Source organism: Plecotus auritus (genome assembly GCF_963455305.1).
Source record: "Plecotus auritus genome assembly, chromosome: 6".
NCBI classification, from domain to species: Eukaryota; Metazoa; Chordata; class Mammalia; order Chiroptera; family Vespertilionidae; genus Plecotus; species Plecotus auritus.
In genome coordinates, this window is record NC_137773.1 from 125388470 (window position 1) to 125407155 (window position 18686).

The 18686-nt window shown below is 45.5% G+C and overlaps 1 protein-coding gene across 1 annotated transcript in view; it reads left to right on the plus strand.

Annotated features, from left to right (window-relative positions):
- ADAMTS9 (ADAM metallopeptidase with thrombospondin type 1 motif 9) overlaps window positions 1-18686 on the plus strand; it is a 169453-nt gene that overhangs the window by 49591 nt on the left and 101176 nt on the right. The window contains exons 12-16 of the mRNA XM_080671508.1: window positions 2247-2392; window positions 9983-10164; window positions 10259-10395; window positions 11730-11847; window positions 12099-12194. Of these exons, the coding sequence (XP_080527634.1) occupies window positions 2247-2392; window positions 9983-10164; window positions 10259-10395; window positions 11730-11847; window positions 12099-12194 (679 nt within the window). The remainder of the gene's footprint in view (window positions 1-2246; window positions 2393-9982; window positions 10165-10258; window positions 10396-11729; window positions 11848-12098; window positions 12195-18686) is intronic.

Consider the following 18686-nt stretch of genomic DNA (forward strand, 5'->3'; position numbering starts at 1 on the left):
GACCACTCTTATCTGTTCAAGAATCTGGGGGTATACAGAGTCTGTACCAAGGATGAAAGGGAGAATGGATATGAAGTAGACAACTTAGACTTACCAAACCATTTCATTAATTTGCTTTTATTTTAAATTTCAGTCTTTATTTAGATGTCAGAATGGCCCCATTTGCTCACAATGGAGAGACAGGCAGCATGTATCGAAGCTAGGGGTGCACTCTGGAGTCGGATGGTCTAATGGTTAGGCTCTGCCTCTTACAGAGGTCTGGCCTCCACCCCTTTGTGCCTTCACTTCCTTTTCTGTCGAAATGGGGGTAACTAACAGTACCACTTCATAGTATGCTGTAAGAGTTAAGTAAGTTAATATGTAAGTTAGGTAAGCTAATGTTTAGAACGGGGCCTGACAAACATTAAGTGCAAATGTTTGCCATTATTTTTGCTAACTCTATTTAAGTCTGGTCCCTATGTGCTCAGCTGTGTAGTATGTGCTTAGATGCACTTTCTCCTGTGACACTCCAAGACAACTTTGGTCGTTTTTCTTCTGTGGAAGCAGAACTCAGTGACACCCCGGAAGGCACAGCACTGTTTGTGGAAACTAGACTTGTGCCTGCTACACCTGTCCCTGCACTGTCCCGAGTGGCAGCCACTAGCCACGTGCGGCTGGTGAGCATGTGAAATGTCAGCCTGAACCGAGATGTGCTTAAGTGAAAAGACACACCAGGTGTTGAGACCTAGATGGACAAAAGGATTTAAAAACTCACTCATAATTTTGTGTTGATTATACATATAGAAACAATAATGTTTCGGATATTTTGAGCTAAATAAGAGATATTAAAATTAATTTCCGTTTTCTTTTTGTTTTAATGTGGCTTCCTGGAACAGTTAGATTTGCTTAAATATGTGACTCAAGTCACATTCTCCTTGGGGAGTGGCACTCTAGACCAGCGGTCGCCAACCTTTTGAACCTCACAGACCACCAGTGATCCGCGGACCACCCATTGGCGACCGCTGCCTAGACAGCTGCGCTCTCTTTTATCTCTAGTGCGTGTGTTCCCAGAATGTTCAAGACCAGGGTAGAGACGCATGGGAAGTGACTGCAGGGGTGTTTTGGGCACCTCTGCCTCTGCCCACATGTCTTGGGTACCGAGTTGCCCAGGATTCTTTGGATACAGAACCTTTTAGGTCTCAGCCAAACAGCCCAGGGAGAGGGACGTGTCCTCAGATATTCAGAGAGGTGACTTACGAGGGAGAAGACGCAGCAGAATAGACAGTTTAATTACACTCTTAAATAATCGTTCACCAAGTCTTTCCTGGGACCGCCATTTAGACTGGGACCTTCACCTGCCTCTTTTTTGCCCACTTTCCCCGAATATGCACCCCACCCCCCACCCCCCGGCCTTCGTGGCTCCAGGACTGTGCCCTCCCTGTGGATAAGTCACACTCGCTCTGCGTGGAGACCTGAGTGAGCTGCGCGGCATCACCCTCCTGCTGCCTGGGCTGCCACTCTCCCTTTGTCCCCTGCTCAGTGACCTTGGCTTTGTGTCAGCCTCACACCGGCCATGGCAGAGGCCTGAGATGGCCTTCTTGGCCTCCCTTGTCCTGCTGAGGACTTTTGTGTTTTGTTTTGTTGTAAACACCATGGCCTCCTTCCAGCTCGGGGCTGGAGAATGCGAAACCATTAGTAACAAAAAAGCAATAAAGCTCAGGACTCTCTGTAATGTGTCCATTTTGCTTTAGTGTGTCCTTGTGCCTTGGTGGAGTGACTATATAGGAATCCTGAAACTAGCTTTTTTTCTTTCCTGTTTCATTAAAAAAATGGGTTTTCAAATCCACGGGAAGCAGTAAAGCATTGGATTTTAACAGGCTCGAAGCATCTCTGGGCCTTGTTAATGGAGATTTGCTCTGCAAATCCAGTAACTCGTTTTGGCTTTGTCTACAGCCAGTCTGCCCATTTCCACTCCTTATTTCTCCACATCAACTCATTGAGCACCTCGAAGCTGGCCACCCTGACCAGCCTGGAGCCGACCACTCGTTAGCCAGTTTTATTCAAGCAAGTTTTAAATGAAGACAGCCTAAAATCAATCAGTAGGAGATTAAGATCCCTACAATGTCCATTACTCACATAGCTGATGGCATTGCAGCATTTCCCACCAGCACCTGGCAGTCAGTTAGAACAGGGTGTATTGGAAGGACAGCGGGTCCTGCAATGTCTCAGCACCGAGCTCTCCCTCATTGTTCCCTTATTAAATACAGCACTGCAAGTTTGGATTTTGTGTTCCCAAAGAAATGGAGACCCCCGTGATTGATGGATCCTGGGGAAGTTGGACTCAGTTTGGAACCTGCTCAAGAACGTGTGGAGGGGGCATCCGCATCGCTGTCCGGGAGTGCAACAGACCAGAGTAAGTCCCAGAACTCCTCCCTGTTATTGCCGGGATAGCAGGAGCGAAAAACACCTGAAGGGCATCATTTAGCTGGGGGCAGATGAAGAGCTCTTTCCAAATTAAGAGAGTGGGTGGACTTCTAGGGCTGCCAAAACGAATGTTTATTATTTCCTCCAATGCTCCTTTATTATTAAAAGTTTTCTCTACCCAACAGTAGATGCATTTGTGTTACTTGGCCTATTTAACAACTCTGACAGGCAGGCATAGCTCACTGCCCCCCAGAGCTTGCACGCTACTAAAGTAAACAGATAAATTTTTCCTGCGGAAACAAATAAACTGGCCATTTGCATCCAGATTATAGAGAAATGCACCCTTTCCAGTGAGCGTCTGAAATGCTGGGAAGGGTACCCAGACCCCCAAGGCAGCATCAGCAGATCCAATGGATCTGGAGCCCCAAGCCAGGAATTACTTTTTGAATCAATCTGGTTGTTTCACAGGTGAGACAACCTGAGCGTTTAAAGAGTGGGAGTGTCCTGCTCTTCAGGATAACCCTCATGTGACCAGCCCGGCCTTGTTAGGACTTACATGGTCAAATAAAGTCAGTGGGGTTTTTCTCAGCACCCATCCTGGCATGTGTTTGTTATCCTGTGTTTGCTGGGAGGCTATTAGCCAGCAGGTTTTAAAAATTGCTCTCTTCGTTGTGAGGAATGACATCCAATTTTGTGTGGCTAGGAGGTGTATCAAATTTAAAGGAATAGAAAATTAATACAGGATATTATTGCCACTGAACCTATGTAGGTGGGGACACCAAGAAGTCTTCACAGATTCGGCATAGTTTCTAGATGTATAAAGCAACAACCGTTTTTTAAGAGCCAGCTGCTTTTGGATAATGTAAAATGATGCACCCAGCTGTACTCATTTCGTTGTAACAGCCTACACGCAGGAGCGCAGGTGGGTTGCAGAGAGAAGCTGGCAGGTAAAGTAGCAGAGTGGGCTGGTTCAGTTAAATAGGGTTGCGTTGCAGAGCGGTGGAGACCAAGTGCTGATTGGTAGGAAAAGGGCCTGCTATTAACAAAGCTTCCAGATTTTTTACCAGAAAAATCTGAGTTGTGTGAACCAAAAACAACATAGCTGTAGGTCACTGTTGCAAGCCCTGTAAATACCCTGTAGCACAAATCACAGATGATGATCAATTTATTTTAATATATTTTTGCTCACAGCTCAACATTGAGTTCACGTCCACATATTAGTAGTTTCTATTGAAGACAACTATAGAGCTATGAGATATAGACTCTGGTTTATAAAACTAACACTATAGCTATGTATATGAGCTAAAAAACATTAGATTTGCCCATATCTGGTATTTGTTTTTAAATAATGGTATAAAATAGTACATGCTTTAAAAAACGTAAATTCAAAAGTATATGATATAAAAATTCCTATCATTGTTATTTCTAACCCCGTTATCCCCAAAAGAAATAACTGCCAAAAACAATTTTATATATTGTATGAAATAAGCATTATACAAAATAAAGATCACACTATGTGTTCTATAACTTGCTTTTTAAAATCAAATATATAGCTATTTGCACTGTTGAAATTTTAAAATAAAACATTTAAAGCTAACAGCAAATGTGAATTTTTAAAAACTAAAAACTAGTGGGTGGTTACAGTGAGCCAAATTATTATTATAGTAAGCTATATTATCACAAGGGTAAGGGTATTGCAAATAGTAGGCACTTTTGAAATTTTGACTCAAGAATATTGTATTCAAATGAAATGTTAGTTTTTTCTTTTTTAAAAAGCATCAGGGCAGTTGTAGAAGTGCTGTGGAAGGGGGAAAGAGATGAGTCCTGCAGAACTGGCCTGGGCCAGACACAGTCACCCGCGGGATGGTCCCCATGGGAAAGGAAGATCCTCACATTCAGAAGTGAAGCCGTCAGTGAGAGGCCCTTGTTCTTGCTGTTTGCCCCCGGGGTTTTACACGGAGGCAGTCTGCCTAGCCCAGTGGCCACAGGGACACCACTTCATTAGGACGCCTGGGGCTGAGGAAGGAGACTGCCTCCGAAGCGAGGTCCCAGTGAACCAGCCAGTCAGTTTGACCAGAGAAGGGGGCACAGAACAGCGAAATCAGATCCAAACCTCAGTTTAAAAGCTTGTTCAGAGACATTGGCAGAGCGGATGGTTCATTAGGGACCATGGAAGCGGTTGCTCCCCTGATCCTCAGTCTGAGGGGGGCGGTCCCCCCCCCCCCCCCCCCCCCCGCCGGGAGACCCCCTTTCCTCACTGCCAGGAGCCCTGAGAATTCGATGTTGAGCTCCAACTTCAGAATTCAAAGTTGTCTCTATTAAGAGCACTGGATTGTTTTTAATTTTTCACAGTATCCATGTGATTCAAGAATGCATTTATTTAACATCCAGACACATGGTGCTGGATGTTGAGGTTTTTTTCCTTGAAAGTATAAAAGCTGAAAAAGGAAAGTGGCCTTGCTATGCACATGGGTTGTGCCAGTGCCACGCCCACGAGAAAGCTGTATAAACCCTATGCTTTCTAATTTTAGTCCAAAATCGTGGCCTCAGTTTGTATACAGTGGTCCAGATTTGCCGTCATGACAATGGGGCCCTAATATTTTGTCTTTAAATGCTTTATTTATTGTTCTTAATTCCATTTTTGACCCATGTCCTATAGGTAAAAGGAGCATTTGTTCTGGTTCCCATTTGCATCTGTTGTCCTGGAGATGTTTAATAGGTCCCTTTTTTCTCTCAAAGTGCCCTGGATTGGACAATTAATTATATGGTCACCCAATCCATGAGAAATACAAAATAGGGCAAAAATTTAAATCAGAACCAGCAGATTCTAACTTAGAGTATCAGAACGAGACCAGCAATGGAACCAGAAGAGGCATGGTCAGGCCAGTGGGCCCACACTTGTTATTTTGGGCTCTCAGTTTGACCCCGAGCTTCTTGGTGACTGGAAGAAATGTACCTTGGAAGAAATGGTTTATAGAATTGTTAATGTCCATCAAAATAAAAAATCAAGCCAGTTCTTTAGGAAAGGCAAAGTATTTCCCTCTTCTAGTGCTTCTGTTTTGCTTTTAAATTCGAAGGTAGGTTAAATTTAATAACAATAAACTCATTGATTTAAGAAAAGACAAAGTTGTGAACTGGATATTTCTTATTTAGGTTTTCACCATAGCAACTGCTGATGAGATTTCACTGCTATGATGAAAGCCTAAATAAGAAATATCCAGTTCACAACTTTTTCTTTTCTTAAATCAATGAGTTTATTGTTATTAAATTTAACCTACCTTCGAATTTAAAAGCAAAACAGAAGCACTAGAAGAGGGAAATACAAGAGAATAGACATATATGTCTATTTCGTCTAAGAAAACCAATCTCTCATTTGGCTGTAAAAAAAACTGCTGCAAAGCTCTTTGAGGCACTGAGTTGGATGAACTTATTTAAAAATGTCCAGAATTAGCTACTGTGTGAGGGCCATGGACTAATGAGTTAGTATCCAGTCCCAGAGACTGCCCCACTTGGCAGGATCCTCAGTGATGACTAGTACTGCTTCCTGGCTCATCCAATCTAATCCCTGAATAGCTTTTCAGCATCCTCTGCAGTTGGTCATTTAACTCCTTCTAAAAACCCTCCAAACTTAGGAAATACACTACCTTCAGGGGCTGCTGTTGTATTATTAGAAATTTCTGCCTTGTGCTGACCCTAATCTGCCTGCCCTAACTCTTTGTAAGTAAACATAGAAGTCAAGATTTCTGTTTAAAACCATTTGCAGACTAAAGGTTGGCTTCCCTTGATGGTAGAATGCACCTTTGATGATCCTTGTCAAATGCCTTCATCTTTGGCCGTGCAGCATTGCAAATTTCCTTTGTATGTATGAATAAGCATGTTTGTGTAATATGTGCTGGAAGGGAAGATTCAGCGTGGCTATGCTGTCTAACAATTTCCTTAAGTCCTTTTCATCCCTATTTGACATGCAGTATTTTTAAAGGATCTTAATGGTTGGAAAATGTGGTTAATATTTTTTCAAGTTGCATTTCCTATAATTTTCAGTATTTTCCTACATGGAAAAAAATACGCCTACCCAGCTAAATTACTAAAGTGTAAAATGAAATTTTCCGTGCTGAAAGGTAAGTTAAGTTGGCTAAAGCCTACCCCATTATACGATACATGCAAAGCAGGCCGGGATCACATTGGCTGGGATATAAGATAAGCCATATATTTCAAAATGGCAAATTTATGTTTATTAATTAAATATAATCTGCCTTTATTATAAAAAGCAAATAAGGTCAGAGGATGAGTTTTGATATGAAAAGAGTGCTATTTCAAGAGAGGAGGCCTAGCAGTGAGGCCAGATGATGAGTGAAAGGTCAGGGAGACAGGGTTGGTCTCAGCCAGCACATCTCACTTAATTGGCATGTGACCTTGACAGAATGCTTAACATTTCTGAGCCCATTTCTCACAGAGTTTCAGACACCAGAATGCCACTGCCCACCTCAGAGTGTGTCCCTGCACACTCAGAAGAATAGCTCAGGGCCAGCACACTCTTCATAAACGAATACTTTTTCTGTAAAACATTTCATAAGTATTTTAGACTTTGAGGATCTTAGTGGCTGTGTTCCAATAAAACTTCATTTATGAACACTGAAATTTGAATTTCACCTAGTTTTTATGTATCTCCAATTTTTTAAAAGTTTTTAAACTATTCTAAAATGTAAAAAAAACACACACAGCAACAACATTATTTTCTCACTGGCTATGTAAAAAACAGGTAGTAGGCCAGATTTTGGCCCATATGCTATCGTTCATAGCTCAGCATTTATCGTGTGGCAGGCCTCGCTCAAGTGCTTTGAATGGATTCACCCAGTTAACTCTCCCTCAGCCGATGAAGCAGACATTAGCATCATCTCCCTGTTACAGGAGGGGAGCAGGCTTAGAGAGATGAAATACCTTGCCTAAGATTGCTCTCTTACTAAGAGGCAGGGCTGGGATTCAAACCCTCTGTTTGAAGGGTCCAACTTTATAACTTCAGAAACATGGCCTCTCACATAGAGTGTTTTCTATGAGTTGTTTATAAAAATGTCATTTATAGCCTGGCCAGCATGTCTCAATGGTTGATCATCGACCTATGAACCAGATCATGGTTCGATTCCCAGTCAGGGCACATGCCTGGGTTTCAGGCTCTATCCCCAGTTTGGGGTGTGCAGGAGGCAGCTGATCAATGATTTTCTCTCATCATTGATGTTTCTACCGCTTCCTCCCTCTCCCTTCCTTTCTGAAATCAACAGAGATATATTTTTTAAAATGTCATTTATAAAATTAAATCACTAAATGCGATTTGCCATTTGATAGTCGTCACAGCAAGCAAAGGTGGAAGGTGTCACCATCTGCAGGGAAGCCACTTACAAGTATTAACTCTCTGCAGCCCAAAGAACAGCTGCATTTGGTCAGTTGCAAGAGTCAGCTGAGACTCATTAGGTAACAGAACCACCCCCCCCACAAAAAAAAAAAATCAACTTTTAAATTTATTTTCAAAGAGAAAGGGATGTGAATTATTTTCAGGCAACAAATAAATGATCCATCCACCAGAATTAGTTGGGGCATTTAAAACAATTCACAAAGTTCATTTCAATTTGAGGGAAAGTTGAAGGGGCTCTTCCTTGTAGCACATTTAAAACAAGTTTCACCTGCACAGCTACGTGGGCCTGAGCTATCATTCATGTGTAACCTGACATTGTATGTATGAGACTTGGGTGCCTTTGTATTGAGTGAATAGCTTGGAATCCAGGAAACCTAGGATGTATCTCTAAATGGCATCAAAAGAGAAAAAGAAAAGTTCTGGGCCATAGCTCCAGATCATGTAGCAGAAAGAGCACAGAGCAAGAACCTGGGAAACGTGACCTCTACTCCTGTCTCTGCTCTTTTATGAGCTGTGTAACCTTGGGCAAAGTACTCAACTTCTCTGAACCTCCTCTTGCATGGTATTAAAGAACCTTTGCCTTTCTCTTGGGCAAAGCATGCGTGCATTTTGGCTAGTCAAATGCACAGTACAGATTAAAAGCTTGTGGATTTAACTGTGTTTGATGGGAAAACAATCAGACAGATACTGCTGGGTTATGTGTCATTTTGCATCTTTAGATGCAGTTTTCTTTATGATAATTATTTATAAAAGCTTTACATGTGCAGGACAGAGCTCAGAGAGTCCAGGGGACTTACACAAAAGTCCTCAGCTGTAACTGCAAAGCCCACGCTCTTACCTTACTCCACAATCTTTGATCAAGGGACCATGCTGACAGTGTCCCGGCCAGGGGGCCCTGCCTGAGGCGTGGGCACGCTGCAGGAGCACCGCATCCTGCCTCAGCATGCAAGCCACGTTGTAGCTCGGATTTGGCTCTCAAACACGCAAGCTGCTGACCTGGATCGGTTAGGTTGGGAGTGCTCACATGCATCTCACAGTAGTTAACCTTCCAGGCGTCCATTGTGCGCAGACGTTAGAGAAGGAGAGAACTGAAGTGTGGGGAGACTAAGAGTCGTCGCTTGGCGAGGATGCGGCCAAGAGCGGAACCCAGAGCAACTCTTACCTGTTCCTCTGGGCTGCCTCTCTGGGCTTGGATACATTTCCCATTCCTCCAGGGCCTGGTTTAACAAAACAAAACAAAACAAAACAAAACAAAACAAAAAACAAAAAACACTTCTTACGGTCCAAATCACTCTGAAAGATTCATTCCGCGGAAGAGAGGCGAGAAGGTTAGAGAGTTGTCCTAGGGTGGCAGAGAAATCTGAGCTGTACCAGCCCTGGGTGGGTGAGCCAGACTGCCTATGACTCTGATCTTCCAGTTTCCATGATGAATTTGGCAAGCTGCTGACTGCTGGGAGACGTGTTGTATAATTTACTCTCCGGTCACATCTGGAAAGTACATGCACGGGTTGCATGCAGAGATTAAATTTGCACTGTGATGCTTTGTAAGCCAGACTCCATACTCTTGTCCCACAAAAGGCAATGAAGCCAGTGGGCTCTCCTGCTTCTGCTATTAAGTTAGTGGAAATACAGACACATTCATTCCCCTTATTCCATGTTATTTGTAAAACAAATACAATGGTTATTCATGGGAAGAGAGGATGGAGGGCATGAATGGGGGTGGGATGCAAAGGTTTAGGATGGTTTTCCGGGAGAACATCAGTAGGAGAGGCAGACAGGCAGCATTCTAACCACTCATCTGTACCTTTCACCTTCTACCTTTTTGAAATCTAAGGACTGACTGACTGGGAGAAAGAGGCGAGAAAATGGGCTAATCAATTCCAGGCTTCGAATTTCATACTTTAAGTTATACACTCTCGTACTTTACCCTCAGAACAGCCTTATCAAATAGCACCTTCCCATTTTACAGATGGGCAGACTGAGGCTTGAGGTTAAGTGACTTGCCCAAGGTTAGATGGTTAATGGTGTTGAAGGCAGAATGCAAACGCAGATTTCAGAGCCCTGGCCCTGTTCCTTGTCACCGGCCACTTCAAATGTCCTTCCCTAGAAGACTGGAAGCCACAGGTGAGAGAAATACCTTATAAACAGCGTGTGTACTTTCCTTTTGCTCAGGCCAAAAAACGGTGGAAAGTACTGTACCGGGCGTAGGATGAAATTTAGGTCCTGCAACGCGGAGCCGTGTCCCAAGCAGAAGCGTGACTTCCGAGAGGAGCAGTGTGCTCAGTTTGACGGGAAGCACTTCAACATCAACGGGATCCTTCCGACCGTGCGCTGGGTGCCCAAGTACAGTGGCAGTAAGTGCTCAGTGTTCCGGGGGCCCAGGGCGGTCCCGGGGCCCAGGGCGGTCCCCGCAGGAGGCGCACTGCACTCACTGCGTGTCTCCTCTAGTTTTGCTGAAGGACCGATGCAAGCTGTTCTGCAGGGTGGCAACGAGCACAGCCTACTACCAGCTCAAAGACCGAGTGGTGGACGGGACCCCATGTGGCCAGGACACCAGCGATATCTGTGTCCAAGGCCTCTGCCGGGTAAGTCCCAGCTGGTGTTTCTGTCACTGCGTTGTCTTGCTGCCAAGCTGTGGTCTGTGGCTTTCTTGACAGAGTAGCAGCCGCTAATACCTGTGCACTGTCTACGGGCAGTGGTTCTCCAAGTGGGGTCCCCAGAGCAGCATCAGCACCCCTTGAACCTGCTGCCATGGGTTTTTCTTGATATTCTCAGCCTCTCGGGCCTGCACAGAGCCTCCCTGTGAAGGTTTATTGCAAGTTTCCCCACACACGCCTTCACTGTAACCTCAGTGCTTACGGTGAAACCCAAATGCTCCCTGGCAGCAATTTCCAGGTTGACTAGCTCTGCGCCAGGATGGTCTCGTGAGGAAGGGCTGGCCTCACTCAGATTTGTCTTTCTGACTTTAAGCAGGATAGCTGCTGCCTGAGGCACACTGTCATTTACTCTTTGAAGGGAAATCAAGACACTTATGGCCGATGGTAAAGCATCAGAGCAGTGATTTCTCAGGGGCTGATCCCATCTTACTGTGCACACCCGTCACAGATCATCCCTAGCACAGCAAGGCTAGGAGATGACCTGTTTGTTCTTTGCTTGTGGTTCACGGCAGATTGGATTCCTAATCGAAGGATCCGACTGCACGAGCCTTTGAGGGCGCCACCCACGCCCTGCTCGCGGCTGACAGTATGGGTCCTCCTTGTCAGCGTATTTTGCAGCAGCACTGGAGTTCTTCCCTAAAGACTGGTTCCTACAAAGGAACCAGATGGGCAGGAATGCATTGAGACCTAACTATATCCGGGAGGCCATTGGGAGCCTCAGGCCTGCAACTGGTGTCTGCAGCCATCGCGGGCCTGCACGCATCGGCAATATTTAAACAGGCGGTTTCACATCAAGTGCATTTTCCAGCTTGTCTTGCACAACTGGGAAATGTCAGCACTGGGTGCCTGTTTCTGCGTGGCGTGGCGGCGGTGGCCGCAGTTAGCAGTGCTGCCCCCTTAAGATAGGACAGGAGCTCTTTAATTGGATGCAGCCCTCACTGCTCCTTTTCCCAGTCCCAAGTGGGTTTTTCATTTACTCAGTTTATTTGTGGGCTAATGCTCCTCAAACTCGAATCTGTAGATGCAACACCTAAGGAGCTTGTGAACATGCCAGGAAATCTCCCCGAGTCAGCAGATCTGAGGGTGCTCGAGAATCTGCACATCTCACAGGCTCGGGGTGCCCCGGGCTGCTGGCCCCGACCACATTTTCCATAGCAAGTTTGACTTAATTTTGAATGTCCAGAATGCAAAGAAACACATTACGCATTGTTTCATCATCTTTATAATAATTACCATTTATTTCAAATGTTTCTTTTTAAAAGCAAGCTGGATGCGATCATGTTTTAAACTCAAAAGCCCGGAGAGATAAGTGCGGGGTGTGCGGTGGTGATAATTCTTCATGCAAAACAGTGGAAGGAACATGTAAAGCAGTGCATTATGGTAAGACTCTGTTCCTAACTCCCATGCGAAGGAAAGTGGTCACCGTTTAAAAATTGCTCACCGTGTGTAATATGTAAAAAGTAATAGTGTCAAGCGTAAAATCAGTCTTGTGAAGGCACGTTACCCACCTGGCTAGAAGGCACCTAATGAGTGAGAGTTATAATGTATTCCTTTGTTGCCCACATTTTATTCCAGGCTTAGAGAAATGAGCCATGCTATGGAATACTGAACTTCTGCCCAATTCTTTTCAGGTTATAATCTCGTGGTCCGAATTCCAGCGGGTGCTACCAGCATCTATGTGCAGCAGAGGAGTGATTCAGGAAAACTGGAGGACGATAACTACTTAGGTGAGATGGGTGCCCCTGGCATTGGCAGGAATTCTTGTTTTCTGGAGCAGTTGGTGGACACTTCCCGCCCTGTGTTGCACATGGAGAGCTTTCAGGTGGCATGTATTTTCACAAAAGCATTTGGTCTTGAAATTCACTTATTTTATTTCTCCCACATATATAGACTCTCAGAGTATTGATGTAAGAGTCATGCAGTTATATCAGTCAATATTGAGGGATTTTACTCTGTATCTTAGAAAATAGAAAGGCCCTAAATCAAAAATTTTAAGCCATTTTTTAAATGATTTGAGAGAGAGAGGAAGTGAGACAGAGAGAGAGAGAAACATCGATCGATTGCCTCCTTCAGGTATCCCTACTGGGGATCAAACCCGAAACCTAGGTATGTGCCCTGATGGAGAATCGAACCCGCCACCTTTTGTTGTATGGGACGATGCTCCAACCAACTGACCCACACTGGCCTGAGCCCTACATCAAATTTTGAAAGTACTTGTCTTGTAAGTTTAGCATAAAATCATTGCTCTTTGAGTCTTTTTTTAAAAAAAATCTGTCCTGTGGGTAACTGACTTGCAAATGTTTTATTAGAGGTATTACCTGACTTTATGTTTATGTTCTCAACTCTAACCAAGAGTGGACTTACTCTATGTTTGCTTATAGCTGGTCATTCCAAAAGGTTCGATAGTGGCAATATTTTTCTCATGTCATGACTAGGCCCATCTGGTTACTTTACTGATTCTTCATCCTTCTCTCCCCACGCTCAGGCACATGATTAGTTCATACCTATTCCTTATATTGAAACCATAGCACCCTGACAACCTGGTGTTCATTTTCAACAGTCTGCTCAGGCGAGTCCCACTTCCATTTATCATTCCGAAAACTGCAGTAAGTGATGATGAAATTTGCCAACCATTTTTAATTAAAAGGAGGACATGGGGAGAGGGGTCATGACTGAGAGGATCCGGCTGGTCACCTGGCACCACCATACCCTTGCCCGTGAGAAGCAGCATGCCAGCACTGCACTCAGATCTGGGAGATCGGACAGTCCTGCGGACAGTCAGGTTAAAAGAAATGAGCGTGCTAATGGACTTTCTCCTATACTGTCCAGACGGGAACCCTGTTTATCCATCTGAATACAGCCTCTATGGGAGGCTTCCTCCAAACACTCGCCATATTGAGCTAGTACATGAGTATTAGTTGAATCAGGTTAGTACCTGTGTCTGTATTTTGGAATGTCTGCATGGAATCCTTCTTAAGATAGACAGTGACCCTTTAGTCAAGCAGGTTGTGATGTTGAGAATAGGTGGCAGGGGAGGGTACAGGGCAGAAGCAGGAAGACTGGTTGGGGAGTTACTGCAATAATCCAGGAGGTGCTGGTGGCTTGGCCCCAAGTGGGGCAGCAGAGGTGTGGCACGTGGGAGAACTTTGGGTATCTTGTGAAGCCAGAGGCATCGTGGTGTGTTGATGGACTGAATGTGGCCTGTGAGAGAAAGAGGGGGGCTTCAGGGTTTGGAAGTCTGAGCAACTGAGGGGAGGAAGTGCCATCAACTGAGATGAAACGCTTATTTCTTCCTTTCCCCATGAGCACGAGGTTTTAAGGTCAGAGGCTGTGCCGTTATATCTTTAGCTCCTGATACAAAGCCTACACACGAAGTAGGTATATGATTGCTGAGTTGGAAACAACCATTGCTCATGCTGTCTTCATAGAGTGCCCACTGTGTGCTCCTGGGGGGGTGGGGTTACCATGGAAATAGACAGACTCGCCCCTTCTTTTAAAGACCATCATGTCTTACTTGAAATCAGTCACTCAGCTTTCCACATCCAAGTATCTAAATGAGCGGTGACTTCACAAGACACTTAGCGAAGTTCTTGGGGTTTTGTTACAAATTATTTTTTTGGCAATCCCATGCTCCTCATCCCACCACCATGCAGAATGGGTCAAGCATTTTTCTGCACGCACTGGGTTATTAATTTGAGCATGTGGCCTTCCTACTTCCTAATCACATCAGCAGCATCGCATACAACCTCCTGTATAAATTAATTTCCTGTGAGCTGAAAGCCATGTTGACCTCCTCCTTTCTTTTCCTTGAAAGGGAGAACGATTCTCCCTTATTCTCCTCCTTCTTGGAAAAGTAATCTCTTTCCACATAGGGGCCTCACTTCCATTCAGCTTCATCCACCAGGTCAGGCGCCTGGATGGAGGAGGGCCTCCTGTGATAGCCTTTTATTCCTCACGGGAGGTTTCTTAATCTTTTGTAAAGAACGCAAGCAAAGTGAAAGACTTGCCATCTGCAACAGGCAGTCTGAGGCAGCCATGACTCTTTAATGGAATATATGGTAAAGTCACCTGTGAGCAGAAGGACGTCTCTCTGGTCACACATGAGAAGTGTGCAGGCCTGGAAGTCACCGTTCACGGAGCGTGACCGCTGGCACCTCAGAGCCTTTGAACCCGGCAGTGGGTTCTTCAGTTAGGAAGGAAAGGACACCATCAGATCGGGTGCTAAAGGCTCTCTCTTGGCTTGCAGGAAGGTACAGTCAATGCTCAAAGAAGGTTTAAAAACCCACTGTTGAATCTTGCTCGAGTCCATTCACAGCTGTTTCATTGCTAAGCCATCTTCATCCTTATCCCTCCTGATGTGTGAAGGCCAGCCCAGCCACAGTCCTTCCGCGTGTTTTGGTGAGGGAGCCACTTCCAAGGGAGAGGGCCTTTGGAGAGCCCAGCTCTGATGGGGGAAATGGGGGGGAAGAAAGCCAGGAAATTAGCTCCCCTAATCGCATTAGTGGGAGGCTGGGCAGTCTACTGTTGTTTTCAGGAAACGATTCCTTCACAAGGTACCGAAGCAGAAAGTCTCCCTGTCAAAGGTCACCCTTTCACACACACCCTTCCGCCTGTTGGGTTGAAGGCCCGCTGCCCCCAGAACCACAAGGATGCTGTTTTTTGGTTTTTGTTTTTGGAGGAAAAAAGAGCCATTGCTGGGATACTTACTTGCCTCCAGTGCACTTAGCGCCGAATCAGCTGTGGCAGTGGGAAGACGGGGATAGATTTGGCTCAAGGTAAAGTGGGAACGCCATCTCACCTGGTGACTCCCATCTCATTCCCTGCTCACCGTCTTTGGAACAAGGAGATGCAGGGAAGGGTGAAGGGTCAAGTCAGCAAGAGCATGAGAGGAAGCATGGAGACATGGGACAGGAGCCCAGAGTCCCCTAGAATAAACGGTTGCTCTTTGAATATGAGCAAAACTGGATTACCGCTTCATTTACAGACGGCCTGATGACACCTTACTTCCCCCTTTTTGTGAAGCATCAGCTGGGTGGCTAGCAGGCGACTTCACTTGAAAAACTGGGTCGTGTTGTTGGCAGCATGCCCTGCCATCACCATGTAAGGGACCCACATTAGGAGTCTCCGGATGCCCTGGTGCCATGGAAACGACTTCATCTCCAATCAGTGACCCACTGAAACTCGTGCTTCTCGCTAAGCTGGTGGGGCTCACGCTGCAGGAGCTGCAGGTGAGACGAGGCTGCCAGGGGCTCACACTGACAAGGAAACAGGCATTTGGCTGGAAGCACTCTGTTCCTTGTCTTGATGTCAGATTCAGCCAATCACTCCTCCTTTAACATCATTGATTGAGCACCTACTGGGATCTTTCTCAGCCTTAGAAATGTGCATTTTTAAATGGTCACTTTACTAAAGGGGCTCCTGCAGTCTAGCAGCAAACAATTTAAATTTTTTAAAAAATGTGTAGCTAAATATATTTGGGTTGTATCTGTACACATGAGAAAGAATGCATGAATTCGTTTTTGTTTGTTGACGTCCTTCTTAGAAAACTCTAGTGGTTAGCAGGCTTTGGAGACAGGCTTCCTGGACAAGAGACCTGCCTTGGGAAAGTACTTGCCAGTATTTAAGTCATGCTTTTCTTGTCTATATTAGGCATCAATAGCAGTCTGATAGGGAGACGATGCATATACTAGTAAAGGCATTCTGATTGGCCAGGAACGGAAGCCTGTGTGTCCTGTCGTGTCTAACATGCTTAACAATCCTATGAGAAACCCATTATACAGAGGAAGAAACTGAGGCTCAGAGAGGTTAGGTAACTCACCCAAGATCACACAAACAGAAGAGGAAAATTGTATTGCTTTTTGGTCTGACTTCAGACCCTACACCCTTAAGCACCTCATTGTATTGCCTCCCTGTAGAAAAATGTATGGCTGATGGGACCTGGGGATACGCATGACTGGAAATGGAGGTTTATCAGTGGGAGTGAATGGTGAGGCTGGAAAAATAGGTCAGGATAAGATTTGTGAAGGTATAGAAAGTTATCCTAGGGAATGTGAACTAAATTCTCTAGGCACTAGGGATTGCCAAAGAATTTTGAGCTAAGAAGAAGCCGCCATGGTTTTGGAGGTTTTGGGTTTTTTTAAATCTATTTTAAAGCCTTTTCCCCTGTCTCCACGTTCTTCCCCACCATTTCAAATGATGGCATCCTATGCTTCCCTCAGGGCCCAGATGGGGCTCCCAGGGTGGGAATTCGGGAAGAGAAGTGCTGGATTAGGGACAGAATTCCATGCAGTTAATTCCTGACCCTGCAGAGCTAGTGTCCAGCTGAGGGAGCTCTGGGAGGTTCCCTGTGCAAGAAACAAGAGCCTGCTGCTCCTGAGCTGCAAGGAGCACTCAGCGCTCCTCTCAGCCCGCTTTCATCTCCACATGGGGCACCCTGCCTTCTCTCCCTAGCCCTCTAACCCTCTCCTACACACACGCTTCTGCCTGCTCGGGGAAAGTGCACTGCTTGCCTCGATGAAAGCTGGGCGAGGACCTGGCTACACTTGGCCCCTCCTCATCTCACAGCCAAGACAGATTGCCATTAACATGTTGCGGAGACAGGAAGCTTCCAGGGACCCTGCCCTGTGTAGGTTCTTGGGCAGCTAGTACCAACCCATGGACATTGGTGCTGGGTGAAACCTATTTGCTATCTATGCGTTAAATGTTTGTGTTCCTTTTATTCACCTAAACTCATGGCCTGGGTATTTCAATGGCTCCCTTCCTGCTGAGATTTGCTAATCAGGCACAATTTACAAAAGGTGAGGGGCCTTTTCTCTAGTATTTTCTGCAGAGCCCACATGTTTGTATCTCTGATTTGTTGAGTGCCTGTTTCATGTCCAGCCCAGTCCTCAGAGGATTCATTATTCAGGGAGCATGGGCATTGGGAAAACCAACTGGTACGTCAAACCAAAACTTTAATAATAAATACGAGGGGGAAAGAGGTGATGAGGATTTTATCTTGAGAAATTAGTCAAAAAGTATGAGAATACATTTATTTTTCTTATGTTTATGTTCAACAGGATTACATTTTAATTTTTATCGTGCCCAGTTTTGTAGATGGAGACTAACACACTTGGTAAATATTTCTGCCAAAGTTACCCACTCAAGTCATGATGTCAGAGTGGTGCATTCTTTCGTTACCATCTGAATTCAACAGTCATCTCTGAGAGGGAGTCCCTTCTTAAAAACTTTCTGGGGCTTTGTTCGCTCTCTCCTGACACTTGATAAATAAATTATTCCTCGGAAAGCAGCCGCCATCTCATCTTCCTTGTCCATTTTCGGTCCTTTGTGTACCTTACTCACGGGTCTAACTGTCACGTTCTGCGTTGGCTAATGTTTCGGCACTTGACTCAGGCAGTTCTCCAACATTATTTTTCCAGCTTCACGGATTGTTTCCTCTTTTGTAAGATCTGAGTAGATTCATTCATTCTGCCAAGGAAAGTGTTTATTGAGCACCTACCAAGTGCTCTTTGGAAGCTGGCATATACATAGCAGTGAACAAGACGGTCCCCAGGTCCTTGTCCTCAGGGGCCTACATTCTTCTTTGGTGAGGAAAGCATAAACAGTGCTGTGGCGAGACACGCAAGTGGGAAACGGTATAGGAAATGGGGATCTGTGCTGGCGGTCGGAGGGACGGCAGATTCAAAACTAATGGTTCCGTTGAACAGCTTTTACTGTTTAACAAATGATCTCAAAACGTGTGGCTTCGCAGAACAGATACAGACGGACTCCATATTTTGTGTGTCAGGAATTCCGAGGCAGCACGGCTGTATGTTTCTGGCGTGAGGTGTCTGCGCATCTAAAAGCTTGACTGGGGCTGGCAGATTCACTTCCCAGGTGCCTCCCTTGGACCCGTTGGGAGAGACCTCAGTCCTCACTGCTGTTTGCAAGAAGGCCCTCCATGGGCTGCTTAGGCTTCCTTGCAATATGGCAGCTGGCTTTTCTTCCTGAAACCAGAGATGCAAGGAAGAGCAGGGCAGAGCCACATGCCTTTCACCTGGCCTTGGAAGTCACACTGTCATTTCTGCAGTGTCCTAAAGACTACATGGTCAGTGCTATGCCATGCGGGAGGGGATGACCCATGAGGTGAGTTCCAGGAGGCAGAGGTCACTGGGCCCGATTGGAGGCTGGCCACTGCTGCGGGCCTCATGGAAAATGTGGCATTTGAGCACACATGTGGC